Here is a 25,103-nt window from a genome sequence, read left to right on the forward strand (position 1 = left end):
CTGACACATCTTTGTGCAGATCTCAGTTAAAAAGGAGGAAAAACTCAGAGTTGCCCAAACAACCCTGCTACCGAGCAAGGTTACTTCACAAAGGCATTTGTTCTCATGATTTGACTCAGGGTAAAGGCTAGTGTTGCACTGATACCGATATCGGATGAGGCCCTGATCCAGCACTAAAATGGTGGTATGGGTGTCGGCGAGTACCAACAAATAGGCATCGATACCATTTTGATGTTTGTATGTCACTTGAATGCAGCCTTCTCTCTCCGACTAGTATTATACATGTTATATAAGTTCATGAAACTCAGGGTTTAAAAGAGATTATTCAATTATTAATGTAATTTTACTCTTACTGTTGCACTACTATTATACATGTTATAATTTCATGAATGTTGCACTATTTTGGCCTTTGAGAGCCAAAAGTTTGTTCAGCTATTGTCACCCATTCTAGGTAGGCAATACAATGTTCTACTACCCTAAGTAGTATGCAGTTCTTCATAAATACACACACATCAATTTCAAACAGATGGTATCAGTATTGGCCAATACTGCACAGCCAGATATGAGGGCCAAAAAATGCCATCAGCACAAAAACTAGTAAAGGCTTCTGAGCTTTCAGAATCAGAATCAGATTCTGAAAGAGAAAAGCCAGGGTATGCAGGATTTACCCCAGAAATTACTCTGAATATCCACTAACAAAGCTTTCTGAAACAGGGTCCTGGTAGCACTTAGCATGGTGCAGTCACTGATCAGAAAAAGGTTGAGTTTTATGTTTAAAAGCCATCCACTCACTTGTCTGGACTGATCGCAGAAAGCAAAGAAGACAACTACAATTCTCTTCAAGACACCGTCTGTCCCTTGCAGGAACACTGTGTCTGAAGCTTGGGCACTGAAGTTAAGAGCTTTCTTCAGTGAGGGGTGAAGGTTCTGGACGCAGGTTCTAGGTACCCAGCAGCCGCCTTGTGACCTAGAGCAACGCTGAAGCACTGTACGGGTTGATGTCTCCAGATGCCCCAGGATATGTGCTGACAGCACATCCCAGACTGTGACAAAATATTTTTGTTAGCCTTATAATCCATCCAGCCATCCATTTTTCTTACTCGCTTTATCCCTCATGGGGTCGCGAGGGGGGCTGGTGCCCATCTCCAGCATTTCAAAGGGCGAGAGGCGGGGTACACCCTGGACAAGTCGCCAGTCTGTCGCAGCCTTCTAATCCACTAAAACCCAATCACCCTGAATAAAGTGTTGTTTTGGCCACATTAATGTGAGTGAAGTGATATGACGGTGTACGGCACTGCTAATTTAGACACGGAGCGTTCATATACTATATTGATCAACTTTTCTCTGTTATTACTAGACACATTTGAATTTAAAAAGTGACAGAATCAGCCCAGCAGAAATGTTATTTTGCTCACCTTGTTCTGTCTCTCTACTCTCTTCCTCTGTCGGCTATTACCTACAGGGCAGCCCACCTGAGCCTGACCGCCTCCTCCGTTTCCAGATTAGATAGCAACATAAAGATGAAGATTAGACACAATAAAGGTGTGAAAAACTTGACATTTTAGTCCATCCTTAACGTCCGTCTGGATCTTTCTTTTCTGTCGGGGACTTGTGAAGAGTGAACAAAGGTTTACTACAGCATTTCTGTTTTCTGTCTTTGGGTGAACTCAGTGGAGCCTTGCAATCATGTTTTTGCTGTTCATTCAATCGGACTGAGCTACTAAGCTACTGAGTACTAAGTAAGGGGAGCTGAACACAAATGCATGCCACACTTTTCAGATACTTTTTGGGAAAGAGTTGGAAAACCACATCATGACCTTTATATGACAAAAACCTGAAAAAGCTGTAAGCATACGTGTACTCTGCTAAAGCGCTGTAGCTGTTGCAAAGCGTTGCCTGAAGTTTAGGTCTGTCTAATGATGGTGAGCTTGTACTGTACTTACTGTCCCTCTATAAGCCAGGTGCACTTGGTCTTGTACTGATAGTTTCCTGGGCCATCAGTCAGGTAACCGGACGGTCCCGTAAGCCTGAAGGAGAAATTGGGAAAAGGACAAGAAAAAAAAGACATTTAAATCCACAAATAGATGTTTTAATTAAAATAAAGATGTTGAGTATAATGCAGGTAAAACCAAAAATAAAAATATTTCTGCAATTCACCAAATGCAAACACTGTGTTGCAATACGGCATCAACCAACAGCGGTGTTGCGTAACAGTTAGCCAGCAGGTCAGTGAGCGTGCAGACAAACACCAACTTCTGCTGCTTCACATGTCGCCGCTTCCTCGGGCAGCTCAGTGCAGGAGCCAGCAACAGAGCGGCGGAGGATGATTACACCTCGCTGCACATTATAGGAGGCCAGGATGTCAGGCAAGACACCGACGCCGTTAATGCTACAGTATGGTGTGTTGTGGCCCTACGCGTCCTGTGTGTGCCATACAGCAGCAGCAGGGAGCTCACTTACACCGGGGACGGAGAGAGAGAGAGAGCCTACCACTAATGATGTAGGTCTCAGGGCACAGCGCGTCTGCTAACGCACCCAGACGGTCTCAGCTTGATGTCAGCAGAGACGGCCGCACGGAGCACACGTCTCCATTGTTCAGCCAGGAGTCGGTCAAAGATCACATCTCCAACCTCAGTAAACCACACGTTATCCTTAGTTTCACATGCCTTGTACAACGTGCTTCTGGTAAATAAACCAACTCCACAGCAAAAAAAAAAAAAAAAAAACACGTCCCTAGGTTCCCGACGCATGGTGTGAAAGACGCATGGTTGTTTTATTTGTATCTAGGCAACAAGTGTGTGCCAACCTCCTGTTTGTGCAAACCCTCCTCCCTAAAAGCACGGAGGTACAGATCAACAGTCGCAGGCGGTTGTTTGGGCTGGGAGGCTCAAAGTCCAAGGGCAAAGATGTTGTTAAGTTAATGACAACTTCGCATGCTGAACATATGACGCTGTGACGCAATAACGTTACTGTGCTGCGTCTGCAGCTTGCCGGGTGGAAGTCCCAGCTCCTCACAAGTCCTAAATAGGCCCGAGCAAACCCATTCCTCCTGGTGTTCCCCACAGCGGGCAGATCCCAGGTACGCAGCCTACTAATTGCTTTTTAAAGAGCAGGTAAAGATGTCTGAGTCTGAGGGTTCAGCAGTTGGTCAACGAGCACAGCGGCTCGGTAATCGCAGCTCTGCAGGGCATGTGGGGACTCTCAGTTAGCAGACAGGCTGAGCTCCTTCAGAGGGAAACAGGCTTCTGGCGCTCCTGATCCCAACGTGCCACCAACAGCGAGCATGGTGCTTCATCAGCATTGTTCAAATAACCACTTCTAGAATACACAGGTTAGTACTAACCAGCAAAAATAAAATGAAAAAATGACAGAAAAATTGCTTCTTTTGTCACATTCAGAGAAACTAAAAGAAATGCTGCTTTATTATTGTTTGTGCTGCTGTCAATGGGACAAAAAAAACCCCAAAACAATCCAGACATTGTTTGGAGGTCGGTGTGCACGACACCAGATCACAACTTTCATTGCAATAAAAAAATAAAAAAATGGATTCATAGAAACTGGCAAAAACGCTGTGTTCACATTAAACAGTATTAATGTAATACCACTTTGCTAATGGTGGACACTCCTAATCCGAGCTTATATACAAAATGTTTTAAGTGTCTAAATCAAACTTGCACAACAGGCGAAAATCTTAGTCATACAAATCTTTGTTCAATGTCAGTTCAAAAGGTCAAGCTGAAGTTCAGGAACCAAAGTTAAATTAGGGTTACGACAAACGAGCCCCCAACCATTCCTGCTGAGCATAATTAGAGGAATGTTAGTGTGACCTTCATTTACTCGGACAAGATCTCGTCTTTCCGCGGCCGTAAGCATCCAAAATTGAATATGGATTTGGAAATTGAATCATCTCATTTGCTTTTGTCCGGAACGTCAAAAGCTTCAAGAAGTCTGTACCGCAGATGAACCCTAACGGCATTACAAACCAAAGCCCCGAATTAAACTCAATGTTTCTCCAGGCATCCCATAAATCCAGCTTTTGAATACGCAAGTGTCAGCACAATCGAAGCATTGTGACCTTTTCCAACCATATGGTAGTAAACGTTTCTGAAAAATAAGAAGAGCACCTTTCACATGCTGTGAACGTGAATGCAACAAACAGCTGAAGGGAAGGATCTTTATATAGCTCTGCAGGTACGGATTCAGACCACTCATTTCTTTTAATCTAAATGTTATCAGGCAATGGTTAATCATTAATTCAAATAAGCAATATAGCACAATTACACAAGGAGTCATTTCAGTAAAGTGTAACAACAAAACAACAAATTGTGGATCCCAAAATATTTGCTTCAAATGAAAGCGGCTCATTACCAAAAAAAGTTTGCCTTCAACTGTTCAAAAACACAATTATGGTTTTAAGAAGTGTAAAAATCAATGAAAAAATAAAAATCAAACAGTAGAGCTCCTCAAGTCTGCAGACAATTTCCAAATGTTAACCTACCATCCCTAATTTTGATTTCAAGCACCCCTAAAAGCTCAAACTTAATGTCTCCATCCCGGCTGTTAGCACAGTAATCTGATGCGTCTTATCACTTCTATGCTGATGATATTCAGCTGTACTGTTCTTTTAAGCCCACTGAGTATTTACAGCTGTCCTTGATAAACTTTGTTAGTATCAAACAGAGGCTCTGTGAGGGGAGTTCTGATAAGACAAACCCTAATTACTGCCCCCCAGTTATTCTGTTAGAGAACAGAATAACTGAAATCAAGCAATATTTGGGTGTATCAGCCTCTTCTGTCAAACCAAACCTCAGAAACCGTGGTGCCATTTTTGATTCTGCCATGTCACTGGGAGGCCAACTTTTTATTCAGCTGAGAAATATTTGTAAGCTATGACCTGTGGTGTCAAAAGCTAAATTGGAGATGATTATATTTCACATCATCTTGTAACCATTCTCTGCTTCTTTATTTATACCTTTGTGCTCATCTGCACGCTTCCATTTGCCTTTCCCATTGCTGCTGACACACCGGAATAACCCCACTGAGGAACAACAAACTTTGATAATCTATTCTATTTTTAAGCTTCTTGCAGTAACAACTTCCGTATTAAAAACTGCTTTGGTTAGCCTGGCCTGACACCGCTTATGCGAGGTCCAGTCACCGATCAGAACATTTTTGAACCCCCGGCTATCTGTCAGATCAAACTAAAAATTGGACACTTCTGGTAACCAGCTGCTGCCATCTCTAACAAATGGGACAGTATACCAGTGAGTAAATACCATGCAGCGATAAACTATCATTGAAATTCACCAGAAGTTTAATAATCCCTACGCAGCAAGGCAAAGCGACCGTCTAACGTACCAAACGTAGAATATGTGCGGAACTGAAGAGCTAGCAAAGCACATTTCTATACTGTAGCAGGAGACGGATACAAGTAAAAGCAAATATTTAGACAGATGCTAAAACGACAGCCTGTTCTGACGAGAGCGGGCTCCCCGCAGCACGGACAAGTGGTCTATAAATGACAAAGTGTTGCAAGCATGAGAGCAGAGCAAACATCAAGCCTCGCTCATAAGAGACAACGGCCCAGTTCAGCCGCACAGGCTGGAGGCAAAAACAACAAGTTCAACCACGAGTGTCTGGCTCCTCTAATATTAGTTGATGATGATTGAGATGAGAATTTGAAATTACAGACATGAATACAGGACCCGGAAAAGCAATTTTTCATTATTTTTCCCCACTTTTTAATACAGTAATATTTGATGATGCCATACAGTTTGCACTATACCTTAAAAGGGTATAGTGCGATATTCCGGCTTTGAGTTCCAGGGATATTATCTTATCTATTGGTTTTCCCACATGCCTGTCTTTGTGACGCGTTCGCCTAACGCCAGTGTCCCTGATCGTTCCTTGTTAAGTTTCCATTTGCTGGCTGCGCGTGCTCACTTCTAGAGTTTATGTATCGAGTTCGCTTCGGTTTCAGCCATCCGTTGTAGCTCCGCTGCTCTCAACGTACACTTTAAAAATGGCAAGAAGTAAACCGTCTTACAAGTTTATGAGAATATGAGGAAGAAAGAAACAAGACCAGGATTTGGGAGATTGACGCATGGGCAAATCGTCCAGGAGGTCGCTACCAAGAACAAGCAAAAACCACTGCTGATAAGATGATCAAAACGGTCCGTCCAAGGTTTTCCAAAAAAAAAAAAAAATCTGTCTATTCCCAAAACTTTGGGGAAAATATTCTCTGGACAGTTTAGAAATAAGTGGAACGTTTTAGAAGGAGCATTACCCTTTACGTGTGTGTAAAGCTGACAGCATGTGAGAAAGAGAACATTATGAAGACTGTCAAACATGGGGGCAGTAGTGTGATGGTCTGGGGCCGCTTTGCTCCTCTAGGGTCTGGACAACTGGAACCAGACAGACATTCTCTGTGGCGGAAAATCCTGGAGAAGAATATCCACCTGTGACTTTGTGACCTTAAGTTCAAGCATTCGCCTCTGAATTCCTGAATACGCACAATGATCTGAAGAACACCAGCGGTGTAGATAAAGCAAAAAGGTTTGGAAAGGCTCAGGGAAGCCTGGGGATGGCGTGGCATAACCGTCAACATCTTGCTTGAATTAAACAATTCTACTCGAAGAAGAGTGGGACAAAATTCCTCCCCAGTGACATCAGATAGCATAAATGGCAGCATGGCCAGTTATTAGTCTGGCCACCAACTTTGTTTTGAAGTCATTCTTTAAGGATGGCCTTTTTGCATTTACTCAGTGAAAAAGTTACCAAAAGCTTGTTTGGTTGATGATCTGAAACACTAAAAAGGTGACAACACAAAAACGGCAACATCTGCAAGAAGGCCTATAATCATTGCAGCACTGCGTTTTTAATCAACACATTTTTATGACTGCATCTTATTTAACTTAAACTAGTTAAGAAAAGAGGGCTGCACAGTGGCGCTGTTGCCATGCAGCAAGAAGGTCCTCGGTTCAAGTCCTACCCTTGCCCTGGGTCTTTCTGCATGGAGTTAGCATGTTCTCCCTGTGCATGCGTGGGTTCTCTCCGGGTACTCCGGCTTCCTCCCACAGACCAAAAACATGACTGTTAGGTTAATTCTCTCTAAATTGTCCTTAGGTGTGAGTGTGTGTGTGAATGGTTGTTTCTCCTGTCTGTCTCTGTGTTTCCCAGCGATAGATTGGCGACCTGTCCATGGTGTACCCCACCTCTCATCCATTGAAATGCTGGAGATAGGTACCAGCACCCCTCGTGACCCCACAAGGGATAGTGTTAAAAAATGGATGGTTAAGAAAAGGTTACAGAAGTTTTCCTCCAAACTGCTGTGGGAAAACCCCCTAGGAGCTTGTGGATGTGTCGATGAGAGCTTATGCATATATTTGATACTTTAAAGTGGAAATCCATTTATTATTAATTTTGTGATAATAAGTTTTTTTTTTTAATTAACAGAAAATAAAAAACGAATTGTAAAAAAAAAAAAAAAAAAAAAAACAAGTGGACAGATTTTTTTTGTATCTTTTAAAAAGCCATTTTGGCAAATATACTTCAGAAAATATAGTTTCCTTTTACAGTATTATTTCACTAACAACTTTGTACACTTAAAAAGTTTTCTCCATTCAGCAAAAGCTTCTACGGGATGTGACTAGTGCCGCTCAGCACTGGTGTGTTAAGTGACCCAAAAATAAACTCAAATCTGAGTGCCTGCCCTGCCAGTCACAACACTGGTAAGGCTGAAGCCAGCCACTTCTGCTCGCTGCTGATTGAAGCATCGCTTGTTAGAATGACCTCTCAGGATGTCCTTAAAAAAAAAAAAAACACACACACACACACACCTAAATCAATGAACAGTGAAAACAATTTTTGTTTGGTTGCTCTCCATTAGAAATCCATTAAAATTGTTATTTGATTTTGCATTGAAAGGAACATCTCATTATAGTAGAAATGGTAAAAGAAGTAAAAAGAAATGAGGTAGTCTTACAGACATAGGGACAAACCTTTTATCGATTAATATTTATACATTTTATACATGATAGGTGGCTCCACATGTCAGAGGGGTAAGCCTTGAAATGCAGGTATTTTTTTGCGTTACAAGTTCTTTTTCCATAGTTGGAGGCCTCGAAACTACTTGGATCAATCTGTTCCAGACGGTGGGAACCCTGTTTATAGTTCTATGATTCAGCCACGTTAAAAACCATTTTAAATAGGAAGCTATTTTAGCAACTCTTCAACTTTGTTATTCATAGAGGAAAAAGATGAAAATGTCTTTAGACCGTACAGGATATGAATGCCTGTGCTAACCTTTAGCCGCTAAAGTAAAGCCGATACAGAGCGCTTTGAACCAAACCTCCACGCTCTGTGTAGAGGGTCCCTCCTTGGACCACCGGATTGCCAGATCAAGTAGCAAATGGTAATGGAGGTGGTAGGTAATGGATAAAAGTTTATACATGTAAACTAGTAATTAAGTTAATACTTATAGACTTACATCCCCATCTGGAGAAAGCCTACTAGGGTTGTCAAGAATATCGACAGTCTGAAAAGCATGGATACTCAAACGCTCTATCCGGATACAATACTAACTTGGCATGGTATCGATTCTAAATATTTTGCATACGAGGCAAATGCAGAAGGGAAACCCAGAGATATTGACAGCAACGAAGTCAAGCAGCTCAACAAAACTGGCCAAACATCTCAAGGACCGTCATGACGAATTCCAACAGGTTCATAAATTAAAGTCGCAATTCATAATTTAATTTAATACATATTAAAAACTATTAATAATTAAAGTTGCATGATTAGCTGTGGCTACCATGCTACTAGGCATGTGTTATATTTAGCATTTATTTGCACACGTATTTAACAAGCATCAGTAATATTGTTGAGATTGAAAAAGGTGAGTTTTTCACATTAAAATATTTTTATGCCTTTAATTATTTGTCTTTTTTTTTTATACCCGTGGAATTGAAAATGGTATCAAGTATCGAATATTTTCCTGGTTATCGATAGAGTTGGAAATTTTAGCATCATTCCAACCCTAAAGCTCTCCGTCATCATGGCCGGTTGGAACCACAATCACGTAATCGTCCCAAAGCTGTGCTAGGCTACCTGAAATCTATCCTAAAATCCTACAACAAAAACGGCATTTTCATCAATTGTGAACGGCAATAACGATAACGATGAACACCAGACCTTTTCCCGCTCCTGGTGCTGCACAGTTCCACATTAATAGAATTAGAAGGCTAAAGAATCAGTGCTGCTGTCCCTACGTAACCACGCGTCAGGGGCTTACACTGGCTCTATGTTGCACAGACAAGGAACTTATTCACAAATCTGTCCCTCTGCAAAAAAAAGAAAGAAAAAAAGACGACTCCAGAACACAATCCCACTAAAACGGTAGTCTTTACAAAATCATCTCATGCTAATAAAAACGCTATTGGTTGCCCCTAGGAGTGTTTTTGAACCAAGAAGGATAAAGCCAACTTTTGTTGCCATGATCTATAATTTAATCTGCTCAGCCTTTGGGCATCAACATTGCAAGTGATAATTATGGCTACAACTTGGAGTAAAACTAATAAAAGCAGCACAGGAAGCCATCTGAATCCAAGCAGCAAACAGAGTTTCTGAACGAGACCGAGGGGGTCGTTTTGTTTGACTCTCCGCTGCAGAGCACCAATCAGGATTTTAGAAGAGATGTGAAACCCGATTTCAGAGCCAATGAGCATCACTTTCAGACTTTCCCGTCCCGGTTCCTTTAATTTGGTAAACTGGGCCACGCTCTGGGAAAAACTATTTTTGAAGTATAGTTAACTAAGCATTATTAATGGTACGTCGGATGGTTAAGATTGCAGATGAAAAATGAACTGATGACCATGACTGACAGATGCTGATCAGCCAGCCAGAAGCTAGGGAAAAGAAAAAAAAAAACAAGCTAATCTTTTTTTTTTCAAAACAGTGATCCCAGTACCCAAGCTCACTGTAAGGACAACCCTCTGCAGTGTGGATGACGACACCGAGTGACTCAGTTATTCATTTTAAATCAACAGTGAGAGGAAATTTAAGTCATCGGAAACAGAAATGTAAAAACCTTCTACAGAAGAAAACAGGAAGCTGATCGCTGATGGTGCTAAACACCAACATGAGACGATAAAGACAAAGATAAAGCGCGGTTAACCAGCTGTTTTTTGGTGTTGAACACAAACGCCAATAAAAGCGTATGACAGCGGATTACTTTCCATTTTAAAATCATCCATAATAGAGGAACATGTTTAAAAGAAGAGAATAAACCGCTCTAGGTAAGGCTCTAGTCTATTGTTAACACAAACCATCAGAAGAGCTGTCAAAGCCTACATGCATCTCAGTTTTACATGTTTACCATAAGGAATATTAAACTGGCGGCAGTCAGCAGGCTCGGACTCTCCAAGTCAGAAGTGCGACTTCAGCGGTCGATCACATGTTTCCAGTTGGGAACTTGGAAAATCTCACCGCCGAACAGAACAAACAAAAATCCTGTCATGTTTGTTTGGAGATACCAGTGAAATCCTGTTGGAGCGCAGAGCTGTGTAACACTGACTGCTCTCTCGGACACTAATGTCCCAGCTAGTCTTCCTTTTAACAATCATTGATCGATCGCTACAGAAAGGCAATATTAGACTCTTGTATAAAGCTGTTTATTTAGCAACAGTCAAGTAGAAGCTTGGAAATTTGTAGGGGTACAAAAGAAATTACAGGTAAACAACTCAGATAATGCATGAACGACTTTGTTAGACTTGTTAACACATTAAAATAATTCTGCCCCATAACCTGTGGAATTTCATTATATCTGTAGATATTCGATGATTTAAGATGAGATTTCATTTATTGTCCCACAACGGGGGAATTTGACAGCTTTGGTCTGCTTTTGAGAAAAATCATTGATTTGTTTTCCCGACAACTTTTTATCGTTTTGACAGTTAATGAATGCAGAAAATAGAAAAAAAAAAAAAAAAAAAAAAAAAACATTCTGTCATTTATAGCGGCTACGGTCGCCATCAGGAGGTTAGGGCTTTACAAAAACTGTTGATGGGAGACTGACCATGAAACTGCTTCTGAGTCTATAATACGTCTGTGCGCAGAAATATGCAATAAGATTCAAAAAGAGTAAATACTACTTAAAAACCCAAAGTTTCACGCCAACAACTGGCTCTCTGTAGAGTCCTGTGTACCACAGCGGGCCAGTCTGTGACGCTGTCCTGCGACGACTCTCTCGTTTTTATCTTTTGCCACAGCAACCGAGACGAACCAGTACATCCAGACAAGCCCAAACCTTAGAACCAGAACCCAAATGGCTCCGGCAACCGGCCGGCCTTCCTTGTCCGGGTCCAGCCGCTGAGCGGGTTCAACTTTATGACCCAACAGGCTGGCACTGTGCTGAGACAGCATGACACCAGGTAACACATTAAACCAAGCAATAAACGCCCTTGGTTTCCTTAAAAAAAAAAAAAAAAAAAAAAAAAAAACATGTCTGTCCAGAGGCAGCGCACAGAGCCAAACACGGACAGACATCTAGCAGTGCAGACGCCTCAGCTCACTGCCTCTCTGGAAAATTTAGCTTCCATGTTGGAGCTCAAGTCAGAGTCCACAGAGAGGTTCTCCTTCACCTTGCTGCTTCTTTGAGTCATCTTGGTGGGATGTGCAGACCGGCACGGTCCCGTCCAAAGCAGTCAGTAATATGATCACCACTGATCTGGGCTAAGTGAAGCAGTCATGGAGTGATGCAGATCATTTTCAAAAGCACAACCACAGTGATGTAAAAGGCGGCTAAAACACGCCTCCTGTACAGGCACACTTAGGGGGGTGGAGGGGGGGGGGTCTTTTAGAGGATCCAAGAGGATTCGCCTTTCAGGCATTAACTCTGCACATAAAGCCAGACGGATCATAGCATCTGTCTCAGAGCGGCCTAGTCAAAGCCCAGACCAGAACCCAATTTAAAATATGTGCCCGTACTTAAGCATCTATGTTCACAGACGTTCTTGGTCCAATCTGACTGAGCTGGAGCTCCCGCGCAAAGAAAGAATCAGCAACGACTACAGGATCCAGATGTGCAAAGCTGCTGAACATGCAGCTGTGACCGTGCAAAGCACCGACAGAGCAGAAACGTCACTACCTTCAACTCTGTAAGCGCTAAAAAGCTATTTTTAAACAATCTACCGACTTCTTCGCACGGCATAGGTGTGCGACAGCCCGTCTCTGGCTGCCACAAAGCACCCACTGAGGTTTGTGGCTGCGAGGTTATAAAGCTGGGCGACTGTTGGCCCTCTAGATATACGGTCTAGATAAAAGATGCTGCATAAACGTGTCGTTTAGCAAACATAACAAGAGAGTCACTTCCAGGCAGCTGCTCTGTTGTTGTGCTTAATCGTATCCAGGTGATTTGGTCACACATGTTGCTAATCTACAACAAAAAAAAAGGACTGAAACAAAAAGGTGACCCCAGCTGCTTATAAAGAGAAAGCAAAGTTACTTTTACACCAATTCTCTCCCTTGACCACTGAAGTCAGAAAACGCCGCGCAGCCACAGAGTGCAGTAGTGACAGGAGCTGCTTTAGCACACCTAGTAGTAGTAGGAGGAGGATGAGGAGGAAACCGGTGTTTCTTTTCTAACGTGTGTCAGAGAAAACAAGCTCCCGTCTTCGTCCCGACCCGGTCCCGGGGATAAACCCAGCTTTGTTCTGTGCTCGGTGTACCTGAATCGCCCTCCGCAGTGCTGGCATTGGTCCCCAACCCAGCCGGGGAAGCACACACAGCTGCCCGTGGCGGTGTTGCACTGGCCGTTCATGCACGGCTTGTCGCAGTCCTTCGCCTCGGTGAAGCCCGGCAGCCCGGAGAGCAGCACGGCGGCCGACAGCAGCAGCGCAGTTGTGAGCATCAACAAGCTCCTGCCGGAGCCGGGGCCGGGGCCGGAGCCCGAGCAGGCCCACCGCGGCGCCCCGTACATTCTCTCACAAAAGATGGCTGCTTTGAAGCAGGCGCTCCGCCGCTTCGGGGGATAACCACCCAGGGAGCTGGCAGTCTGCGGGGGATCCTTTTTATCGACCCGCGTGCACCGTTCCGCCGGAGGTAGCGCGCGGGGAGCTCGCTGGAGGTGGGCTTCGCTGGCTACTTAGTTTCCGTCGTTTCAGCGTCTGTTTCCCAGCGCCGCAACGAGCCGCATATTCACGTCCAGAAGTGACGTCATGACGACGGAAATGCGCAACCGCAGCGTCCGTGACCGGAACCTTTTATTTTGAAAACAGGTGATCAGTCCCGCCTCTCGATGGTTTCTCCTCTCATATCTCACGTCAATAATTTTTTTTTCTTGTTTCTTGCTTTTTTTCTTGTTTCTTGCTTTACTAAACACCTCAAAACTATTTCAGCTTAACCCCTCAACGTCAGGCTTGTAGAAATTGTGTAATATATATATATATATATATATATATATATATATATATATATATATATATATATATATATATATATATATATATATATATATAACGTTACGCAAAACATCAGAAGGAAGAAAAAGGTGACAAAAATAGAGCACAGGAAAAAGAGGGCACAAGATAACATCCACGGAGTCTGCTTCTACACCTGCAGTGAGATGCAGTGAGAGATAAAGAACGAACAGCAAAACCAGCAAAAAAGTATCACAGGTACAAACAACCAAAGCATTTGATAACATCACGAAATATGCTCAGAATTATTTATTACAAGTTGTTTTTAGTGACAGTCAAAGCTAAGTGTACATTTCTCAGCCACTTCCAAATCTCATCATCATGGTGACAGTACCGCTGAAGTGTGGGAGAGTGTGGGGATCTGCTGTGCTTTTTAGAGATGTTTTACAGCAAACAGTGATAAATTTAATTACTGGTTAATTTTTAGGAAGTCTTATGTTTTACAGCAAACAGTGACTATTTGGGTTGTCAATTATTTTACATTTTCCTAAGCATCTGTTTTATGGCCAGGGCCGCCCCGAGGCATAAGCGAACTAAGCAGCCGCTTAGGGCCCCCTGGTGGCCAGGGGGCCCCAAGCAGGGGGGCCCCAAAAACGATTGACCAGGCCCTGGTCAATCTTTTTTTTTTTTTTTTTACAATTAAATAACTTAAACAAGTGATATAAATGAATAAATGAATGAGTATCAATTTATAAATGAACATTTCAATAAAAAAAATTCCGATTCAACTGCTCATGTGCATTCACTTTGCGACGGCAGCCGTGGTGGCGCTGGCGGCTCGCGGTACGCGCGCGTGCATTGACAATTCACGCTGGCGCGCACGTCACGTTAATAGGAAAGTCTAAGCCATGTCACAAAAAAGGATGTATCCCTCTGGTGCAGAAAAAATAAAAGGAAAGAGGAAGAGAAAAAAGAGCAAGATAAAGGTATGTTTGCATGATTATTTACGGACCGATATATTTTGTTCAGCAGCAGCCAGCAGCACAATTTGCACTCACGTCACTGAAGGTAACAGCTAGCTCGTCCTCATAACTCATGTCGTGATATTTATCAGCCATCCATCACCAGAGCGAAATCCCCACCATTAACAGTGAAATATTACCCGTTATTAATATACATTTATCTAGGTAGGTGTGTATTTCATGTATTGGTACATATCGGCGAGGGAGACTATGTTTCTCGGCTGGCCTGGCCTGGGAACGCCTGCTTGGGATTCCCCCGGAGGAGAGGGACGTCTGGGCTTCACTATCGAAGCTGCAACTCCCGCGACCCGACTCCGTATAGGCGGAAGAAAATGGATGGATGGATAGATATCGGTTTAAGTTGGAGAAAACACAGATGCCAGCTTAGCTAGCATTGCTGTTTGTGTTGAAGTGAATCTACTACCTTCATAGACAAAACACGTGCAGAGAGCCTCTCTGCTCTAAGATCTTTGGTGGGAGATGGTATTTATCTTTATTAGAAAATACACCAAAAATGAAAATAGACTGCAGTTTTATTAATATGGTGGTGAGTGATGACGCAGTGATTTCCTCGTATTTAGGCTGCAGTAGATCACCATGTTAAGTTTTCCCCATATGGCAATTATGCCTCATTTGCCAATAAATATGAATTGTTAGGTGTGGAGTTTCTTGTGGTGCAAGATGGGAAAATAAACTCATTCTACTCAATAAACTATGCATTATTCAATGCTATTTTTTCCAGGAACACTGTTGAAGTACTTTGGAGAACAACCAACTTTACCTTCCCCTAATGTTTCAACTAGTGTCAGTGCCTCCACAGCTGATGATGCAGCAGGTGAGGGTTTTTTTGATGGCAAATGGTTACATAGCCTGTTAATATGACATGAAACATTTAGCTTTTTATTTATTTCTTTATTTTTTGTTTGTTTGTTTTATCATTGCAGGTTCATCCGCTGCACAAGCGATTAAAAGCGAGGAGCAGTTACAAGCACCTACATTCACCGATGCGTTGATTTCAAAATCAGCCGGCATGACAGGTCTGTTAATCTAAAAGTTTTTGTTTTGTGTTGGCTTTACAATAAAATTTTCTGCTATGTTATTTTATTCTTTTTTATTAAATCTAATGTCCCTACAGGTCCTTCTACATCTGCACCCACTGCTATAGATTTACCATCCACTGCCTCAACAAGCTCCAGCTATCAAGATAGATCAACAGCTCCTCCAATTGACCCAGTTGAATGGTCAGCATTCCTCTCAGACTTAGAAAGGACTGAACTGGTAAGAAGAGGGCCAGTGCCAATCAGTGACACCTCTACATTCCCCAAGAAATCAGATGGACGAAGCTTTCACTACCACTATACATACAGACAATTAGTTAATGGGGAAAAAATCAAGCGAAGCTGGCTAATTTATTCAAAGAAAAGTGATGCAGTTTACTGCTTCTGTTACAAATTATTCTCAAATTATTCTCAAGTCCACAAAGCTGTCAACAGAGGGACTGCGTGATTGGGTAAATGTAGGTGCTTTGCTGAAACAGCATGAAAATAGTCAAGATCATTGCAATAATATGGTGAAGTGGAAAGACTTTGCCCTCCGTCTTTCTAAGCAGAAGACTATTGATGCAACAGAAATGGCCCTTTTGGATGCAGAAAGAAATCGTTGGAAAGATGTTCTCATCCGTTTGATTAGTATCATTCAATCTTTGGCAGAGAGAAATCTTGCACTCAGGGGGTCAGTTGATACTTTGCATCAGGCCAACAATGGGAACTTCCTTAAAGAGGTGGAACTGATGGCAAAATTTGACACGGTGTTAAAAGATCACATCAGACGAATTGATTGTGGAATGCAGCACAACACGTACCTGGGTAAGACTATCCAGAATGAGCTGATAGAGTGTGTCAGTGACAAAATAATTGAGGTAATGGGGGCAGAAATCAAGGACTGCAAAAATTATTCAATAATTTTACACTGTACACCTGATGTTAGTCACCATGAACAAATGTCTGTTGTGGTGCGCACAGTCACTCTGGGCACAACACCAGAAATAAAAGAGCACTTTTTAGGATTTCTGATAGCTCCAGAATCCACTGGCCTGGGTTTGTCCAATCTAATCCTTAACAGGCTTGAGGAATTGAACATTATGACGAAAAAAATGACACTTCAAGAGGCTTGAAGTGTCATTTTTTAATGCTATAGTGGATTGTAGCATTCAGTCATTGGAGGATAGATTTACATCTTTAAGTGAGGTTAAAGATAACTTTGGGGTGCTGTTCAATTTTAGGGAGCTTGATCAAAAAGTCAATGTGAGCTTCTTGTGGAAAAACTCTCTTGTGGAGAGGAGGCTGATATTGATGGTAGCGCACTGGCATTAGAGATAGAGAGTCTTCCTGAACTTCATCAAACTATGAAGACTGCCTTTGAGCTTCTCACATATCTCTCACAAAATGAGATGTTTGAGCTTTACCCAAATCTTTGGGTAGCTCTCAGGATAGCCTGCACTCTGCCTGTGACAGTTGCCTCAGCAGAGAGGAGCTTTTCCAAGCTCAAATTAATAAAATCATATTTGAGATCATCAATGGCCCAGGAAAGACTAAGTGGACTTGCAGTCATTAGTATTAATAACAAAGTTGGCCAAGCACTACCATACAATGATGTCACCAGTGACTGCATCCAGAAAAGCTAGGAAGGAACGATTTTGAGGCATTGCTGTACAATTCATTGTTGAACCCTTGCTATTCTTATGTTTGCTTTCCTTATTTAAGTATCTGTTTTTGTAACATTCTATTTTTGACTATATTATTGTTTGTTTATTTTGGTTTATTTAAAATATTGCACATTTAATGCACATTTTGCAAATAATTTATTTAATGTTTGTATTCAAAAGGTTTAATAAAAGAAAGTATTGTAAGTATTGTTTATTTATTTATTTTGTATTAATACATTACCGTAGTGTATTCATTTATAATATGCTCTATAACATTATAGTGTGACATTTGTGTCAGTAATGTGCTAGTATAGGTGATTCTGCATGGTGGGAGGGGGGCCCCCAAATCAAATTCTGCTTAGGGCCCCCAAGAGGCTCGGGCCGGCTCTGTTTATGGCTTTAGTCAGATTTGATGTCAAAATAATTTTTTAAACTTTCCTACAAAAAGGAAAGTTTTTGTAGTTTTGTAGTTGTCTGGTTTTTAATAAAACCAGAAAAGGCACAGTATCATACATAGAACATACAAAATGACAATAAAGTTTGTCTAAGTCTAAGTCTAATCTCTCCATTTTTATGAACATACAACAGATTGTAGATCCTCGAACTTCCTTAATTTAACGTGTTCAAAGTTAGTATTTTAAGGCCAAAAATCTTCAAAAACAGAGGTTTTACATCACACCCTGGGTCTGTCACAAGATACCATAATGTAAGACTTCTTAATTATTAATTGGAGTAGGGAATGAAATCTGCGTTTTGATTCATCGAGATTTAAATGGACGATTCTAAATGGATTAACAAACATCAAAACTCAATTATCTCAATGGTAATTTATGGCCTAATTTTGAGGAACACAAAAATTGCACTCAGAAGCGTGTAACTATGGCACCAGGACTGTTTATGGCGAATACTTAATTTTACATACTCTTCATCCTGCACATTGGGCATCAAACACAAATGAGTTGGACAAGAGCCACACCACGGTAACTCTGGCCTAGTCCACATGTAGTCGGATATCTGGGTGGGTGGGGGGGGGGGGGGGGGGGGTAATCACAAAAAATTATTATTATTATTTCTGAAAATTCTATTTTTATGTTTCTGTGTGCATGGCAAAATTGAGTTTTTGGGTCCGGCGCAGGGGTCCCATGTGGTACCATTGTTATAGATTTGTCCTTGCAGGGGAGGGAAATGAATGCTGACAGAGAGGAGCTAATTTTTATGTTGGTGTTGTGATTGTTTACAATATGTTTCTGATCAGCATTAAACTGGTAAACTGGCTTGTAAGAAAAACGTAAGAAAAATGCTGACTAGTGATTGAGAGGAGCCAAAGACCCCCCCAGAGCGCCAAGGCAGACATTGGGGAGACGAAAGTCCCAGACGCCTGAAAGGGTCCCCAGAGCACATGGGGCCCAAGAAGGACCAACACATGGATAGCTGCCCCCGCCATCACAGGTACAAGCAGAGGAGAGCCCCAGAAAATACCCTAGCAGTCACAGCGCCAAATCCCTTAGGTGCTGCAGAACAAGCATGTGTGCTCCGCCGGCAGCTAGCTACACCAGAGCAGGGGTGAGGACCCACCCAAACTGGGCATACCTTATCCATACTACCACTCCCCAACCACCTGCCCTGATCCCAGCCCTGACGGACCACGAGCCCATCCATCTGGAGATGGGGACAACACAATCCGAACGAGCCAGCCAACCAGAGCCCACGCCACGAACCTGCCGTTGCCTTGACTGGCCGTTAATGACTCCCCCACATGGCACAAAGCTTTTTGTGTTGTCCTTTTACTGAAATGTGCAATACAAACAAATTTGCCTTGCCTTGAAAGCCTCCCCACTGAGGCCGCACACCACCCAGCGCACCCATGCCAGAACCCCACACCCTATTCCTGGGGAGAGCAGAAGTGCCAGCCCCAGCGGACCCCCAGGTCCCTCACACCGGGCCCTACATACGGTATGTGTGTCGTGAAAATGTTATAAATGAAAGTGTCCAAGCTGTACAGTAAAATTGGGGCCAAGGACATCACATGACAGCGGGGCTGGGAAATCCTCCCCTCTCCCCAGTGACATTCCCACCTCCCAAGGTAATACATGTGTGGCAGCATGACGGCAAAGGGAGGTGTCTGGGGATGGGGAGGAAAGGACTGGGGAGCTAAATACCCTCCCAGAACATTAGCTATTTTTTAACAAAAGGGAACTTACAGTAATGAACCTTGTAAAAAAAAAAAAGGTTCAATTCCTCTTCCAGAATTGGGCGCTGCTGGGCTTAAAAGAGCAGGACCTGGCTAGCTCATCACAGACTCTAGCATGAATTTGGTCGAGTATCAGAGGGTAAAATCCACTAGGGAGCAAATTTCCTAGACTAAATCAATTACCAAAGTCATGATTTGTTTTTTGTTTTTTTGTGTGTTGAACAATTTGGACTGATCATCTTCCACTCCATGCTCCTCCCTTCCCAGTCACCGTTCAATCATGCACCATGATTGGTTTCACCTGCTGCTGCAACTAATCAGACTCGGTTTGAATATCAGCTTCATTTCATAAAAGATCATTACACCCAAATATTGATGTCCTGGAGAAGTCCTATGGGAAACTGGGCTGTGTATATATATATATATATATATATATATATATATATATATATATATATATATATATATATATATATATATATATATATATATATATAAGAAATTTCTCCAACATCCCAAAATTGAAAGAGAAGAGCCTGGCAAGCAAAGTAGATTATTTATACAACAAATGTAGTCTCAAATCACTTTTATATAACAGATGCAATTTATATAAAAACTTACTGGTACATCTTGATTAATTTAAATTTCAGATAAAAAAAAAAGATTATGAAAAGATTTTTATATTTTAGTCACTTGTTTCAGAAAGTGAAACTCATAGATTTATTATACGTCCCTCTCCCCGGCCACTTGGGCCAGCTCCTCAGGAGGAATCCCAAGGTGTTCCCAGGCCAGCCGGGAGACATAGTCCCTCCAGCGTGTCCTGGGTCTTCCCCTGGGCCTCCTCCCGGTGGGACGTGCCCGGAACACCTCACCAGGGAGGCGTCCAGGAGGCATCCTGACCAGATGCCCGAGCCACCTCAACTGGCTCCTCTCGACGTGGAGGAGCAGCGGCTCTACTCTGAGTCCTCCCCGGATGACTAAACTCCTCACCCTATCTCTAAGGGAGAGCCCAGACACACTACGGAGAAAACTCATTTCAGCCACTTGTATCCGGGATCTCGTTCTTTCGGTCACGACCCAAAGCTCGTGACCATAGATGAGGGTAGGAACGTAGATCGACCGGTAAATCGAGAGCTTCGCCTTTTGGCTCAGCTCTCTCTTCACCACAACGGATCGGTACAGCGCCCACTTCACAGCAGACGCTGCACCAATCCGCCTGTCGATCTCCCGCTCCATCTTCCCCTCATTCGTGAACAAGACCCCAAGATACTTGAACTCCTCCACTAGGGGCAGCACATCCTCCCCAACCCGGAGAAGGCACTCTACCCTTTTCCGGTTCAAGACCATGGTCTCGGATTTGGAGGCACTGATTTTCATCCCGGCCGCTTCGCACTCGGCTGCGAACTGCTCCAGTGAGAGCTGTAGATCACGCCCTGATGAAGCCAATAGGACCACGTCATCCGCGAATAGCAGAGACGCAATCCTTAGGCCACCAAAACGGATTCCCTCAACACCTTGGCTGCGCCTAGAAATTCTGTCCATAAAAGTTATGAACAGAATCGGTGACAAAGGGCAACCTTGGCGGAGTCCAACTCTCACTGGAAACGAGTCCGACTTACTGCCGGCAATGCGGACCAGAATCTGACACCGGTCGTACAGCCCTTATTAAAGGGTCCGGTATTCCATACTCCCGGAGTACCCCCCACAGGATCCCTCGGGGGACACGGTCGAATGCCTTCTCCAGATCCACAAAGCACATGTAGACTGGTTGGGCAAACTCCCATGCCCCCTCAAGAATCCTGCTGAGGGTATAGAGCTGGTCCAGTGTTCCACGGCCAGGACGAAAACCACACTGCTCTTCCTGAATCCGAGATTCAACTATCCGACGGACCCTCCTTTCCAGAACCCCTGAATAGACCTTACCAGGGAGGCTTAAGAGTGTGATTCCTCTGTAGTTGGAACACACCCTCCGGTCCCCCTTTTTAAATAGGGGGACCACCACCCCAGTCTGCCAATCCAGGGGAACTGCCCCCGATGTCCACGCAATGCTGCAGAGCCGCGTTAACCAACACAGCTCCACAACATCCAGAGCCTTAATGTACTCAGGGCGAATCTCATCCACCCCCGGGGCCTTGCCACTGAGGAGCTTTTTAACAACCTCGGCAACCTCAGCACCAGAGATGGGAGAACCCGACCCAGAGTCCTCAGGTTCTGCTTCCTCAATGGAAGACGTGTTGGTGGGATTAAGGAGGTCTTCGAAGTATTCCGCCCACCGAAACACGACGTCCCGAGTCGAGGTCAGCAGCACACCACCCTCACTGTAAACAGTGTTGGTACTGCACTGCTTCCCGCTCCTGAGACGCCGGATAGTGGACCAGAATCGCTTCGAAGCCGTACGGAAGTCTTTCTCCATGGCCTCTCCGAACTCTTCCCACGCCTGAGTTTTTGCCTCGGCGACCAGCCGAGCCGCCTGCCGCTTCGACTGCCGGTACACATCAGCTGCTTGCAGAGTCCCACAGGCCAAAAAAGCCCGGTAGGACTCCTTCTCCTCACCGCTGGTGTCCACCAGCGGGTTCGAGGGTTGCCGCCGCGACATGCACCGACAACCTTGCGGCCACAGCTCCGACTAGCCGCCTCAACAATAGAGGCGCAGAACATGGTCCATTCAGACTCAATGTCCCCCGCTTCCCTCAGGACGTGTTTAAAGTTCTCCCGAAGGTGGGAGTTAAAGCTCCATCTAGTGGGGGACTCTGCCAGACGTTCCAAGCAAACCCTCACAGTACGTTTGGGCCTGCCCGGTCGGACCGGCTTCCTCCCCCGCCATCGGAGCCAACTCACCACCAGATTCATTCTGTTCATTTCTATGAACTTAATACTTGGTTGGGCCTCCTTTTGCATTCATTACTGCATCAATGTGTGGTGGGAGGCGATTAGCCTGCGGTTCTGCCGAGGTGTAATGGAAGCCCAGGTTGCTTTGACAGACACCTTCGAGTTACAATTCTAATATTGTATGTTTTTTATGTATGCATTTTATAAAATTCAGGGTCACTGTACATATGAAAACTAAAAGCACAATGGCAAAAAAACGTTCCTGTCTGCCTATTTTGTAAAAACGAGCCACTAGTGCTGCAAAAAAAAAAAAAAAAAACATAAAAAAGAATTTAAAAGATAGACGAGATGTACATTAATCAATGTGGGAGGTGACGGGGTCGTGAAAAAAAGGATTGAGGGAGAGTGAGGGGGAAGGGAGGGACAGAGATAATTACAGTTACCTAGATGAAAATATCCAGACAGGGTGAAGTTATTAATGTGAGAGGTGAAACATGGAGCTAACAAGGATGACACCCAGACTTACCTAGCATGCAGTGAGTGGGAGACTATGTAGCTCTCAATGGGGAGAGAGAACCAGCCTGTCATGGATAATACTGGTTTTGTTCCTACAAGAAGGAGCTAAATTTAATCACCGTTTAATTTTAGGAAGTCTTAAGTGAGCCACAATTTTATATGAGACAAGCAGAAGGTGAGGGAAGAGGGTGGGAGTATAGAGTTGGGTTTACTGAAGTAGAGCTGGTTGTCATCTGCGTAGCAATGGAAATGAATGTTAAAATTATGGAAAATGTTGCCCAGGTGAAGAATGGTAAATTCATGAAGAGTAGGAGTGGAGTTGAATAGCAATGGGTTTTTTCAAGTATTTGAGAGATGAAAGGTAAATTGGAAATGGTGTGGAGATTATTGTAATTGTTAGGATCTGACCCAGATTATTATTATTATTTTGTATAGGGGTGATAACTGCGGTGCTATGGAGGGTCGGAGCAATTCATGTAGTGAGGAAGAAGTGAATTATAGCAGTTATGAAAGAAAGGAGACTTAGGATCAAGCAGGATTGTATTGTTCAGATTCACTGAAGAGGTCTGCGCTTTCTGAAATGTTCGGGGGTGGAAAACTGGAAAGTGGCTGACAATAGGAAGAAATTACAGATGCTGAGAGAAAAGAAAGGGTACGCTATAAACCCTGGATAATCTTGTGGATACTCTCATTAAATAACAGCATTATGGAATTACAGGTAGCGATCGAGTAAAGGGATGGAGGTGGTGAGTGCGGAGGTTGCAGAATGTTGCCGTGCAGGGAAAACAATGTTTTAGAGTTACCTCCACTGGAGCAGAACAAACCAGAAGAGTAATTTGATTTAGTTTGGGCCATTTCTTTTCTAATGATGTGATAAATGAGTTTTATACATTTCTCTTTGAATGGTGAGGCCAGATTTCTACAACAAGCTTTTAAATTGTCAAACTTTTGTCTTCATGTGCAAAGTTCAGGGGAAATCAGGGGGAAATACAGGAAAAGATAACAGTTTGGGTTTTTACTAGAGCAAGATGCTTCAGAAGATAGTTTATGCCATCTGTATACAGAGAAGATAGCTCATCTGGGGTGGAAGAAAAAACAGGGATTAGAGTTTTGCAAACGTAAGAAGAGAATGCATCAATATTTCAATATTATGGACCGAGATGAGGCGTTGTGTTACGGTTGTAGGGATGTGGAGGGAATTGTTAAATGAGAGGAAGGAAATGGTCTGTATCTGAAGTTCATCAGCAGAGCAGCTGAAAGGAGCAAGACCAGAACAGCAGATTACATCCAGAGTATAGGACTTTTGATGTGAGTGGAAAAGTCAGAAAATTAATTAAATCCAAAACTTTGCAGGTAAAATAAAAAGTCTCTGGTGAGGGGAAGATTATCATTCTTCACATGCATATTGAAGTCGCCCACTAAAATTACATGTGGAGAGAGAATGGAAAAGTGAGTGAATAAAATAACAAAATCCTTTAGAAAGTCATTGTGTGGCTTTTCTGGGTGTGGTAGATTGCAGTGATGATGGTGGGAGTGGGACTGGGGAGTTTAGAGACAATACATTCCAGATATGCAGGCATGAACTGCCTTTTTAAGGTCAGGCCACAGTATCTCAGTAGGATTCAGGTCAGGACTTTGACCAGGCCACTCCAAAGTCTTCATGTTGTTTTTGCATTCAGAGGTAGGGGCTGCAGAGTGGTGCAGTGGCCATGCAGCAGGAAGGTCTTGGGTTCAAGTCTTACCTTGGGTCTTTCTGCATGGAGTTTGCATGTTCACTCCAGGTACTCTGGCTTCCTCTCACAGTCCAAAACTATGACTGTTAGGTTAATTGGCCTCTCTAAATTCTCCTAAGGTGTGAGTGTGTGCGAGAATGTTTGTCTCTGTGTTGCTCTGTGATAGACTGGCTACCTGTCGTGTACCCCGCCTCTCACCCATTGACAGCTGCAGATAGGCACAAGCACCCCTCATGACCCCACGAGGGATAGACGTTTTAGAAAATGGACGGATGGATTCAGAGGTGGACTCACTGTGTTTTGGATCATTGTCCCGCCCAAGTTGGTTTCAGCCTGAGGTCACGAACAGACGGCCGGACGTTCTCCTTCAGGATTTTTTTGGTAGACAGCAGAATTCATGATTCCCCTCTCGCTGTGGTGTGCTGGAGTTCCAAAGCTTTAGAAATGGCTTTATAACCTTTTCCAGACAGATGGAGCTTATTTACTTTTGTTTTCATTTATTCCCGAATTTCTTTGGACCTCGGCATGATATCTAGCTCTTGAGGATCTTTTGGTGTACTTCACTTTGTGAGGCAGGTCCTGTTTAAGTGAATTCTGGATTGAGAACAGTAGTGGCAGTGATCAGGCCTGGGTGTGGCTAAGGTGAACTCAGCTGTGATGTTTTCCCTTAATAACAAAAACCTTCCTTTACAA

At 43.3% G+C, this 25,103-nt stretch overlaps 1 protein-coding gene and 1 long non-coding RNA gene across 4 annotated transcripts in view; one reads left to right on the top strand and one right to left on the bottom strand.

Annotated features, from left to right (window-relative positions):
- The window catches only part of atrn (attractin), a 184,645-nt gene extending 171,420 nt beyond the window's left edge, over positions 1-13,225 (bottom strand). For both annotated transcript variants that reach the window (XM_012872128.3, XM_021321290.2), the window contains exons 1-2: positions 12,726-13,225; positions 1,944-2,027 (exon numbers count right to left, since the gene is read on the bottom strand). In XM_012872128.3, the coding sequence (XP_012727582.3) occupies positions 1,944-2,027; positions 12,726-12,976 (335 nt within the window). In that variant the 5' untranslated portion in view covers positions 12,977-13,225. The remainder of the gene's footprint in view (positions 1-1,943; positions 2,028-12,725) is intronic.
- Positions 13,226-14,364: 1,139 nt separating this feature from the next.
- Positions 14,365-15,820, top strand: LOC118566997. Of its 2 annotated transcripts, XR_004933430.1 has the most exons (4): positions 14,365-14,401; positions 15,180-15,272; positions 15,382-15,474; positions 15,573-15,820. It is a non-coding gene; the product is annotated as an uncharacterized LOC118566997 (long non-coding RNA). The 2 variants fall into 2 exon arrangements; XR_004933429.1 differs by lacking the exon at positions 14,365-14,401 and having other exon boundaries at positions 15,013-15,272.
- Positions 15,821-25,103: the final 9,283 nt, after the last annotated feature.

Source organism: Fundulus heteroclitus, chromosome 19 (assembly GCF_011125445.2).
Source record: "Fundulus heteroclitus isolate FHET01 chromosome 19, MU-UCD_Fhet_4.1, whole genome shotgun sequence".
Taxonomy (NCBI): Eukaryota; Metazoa; Chordata; class Actinopteri; order Cyprinodontiformes; family Fundulidae; genus Fundulus; species Fundulus heteroclitus.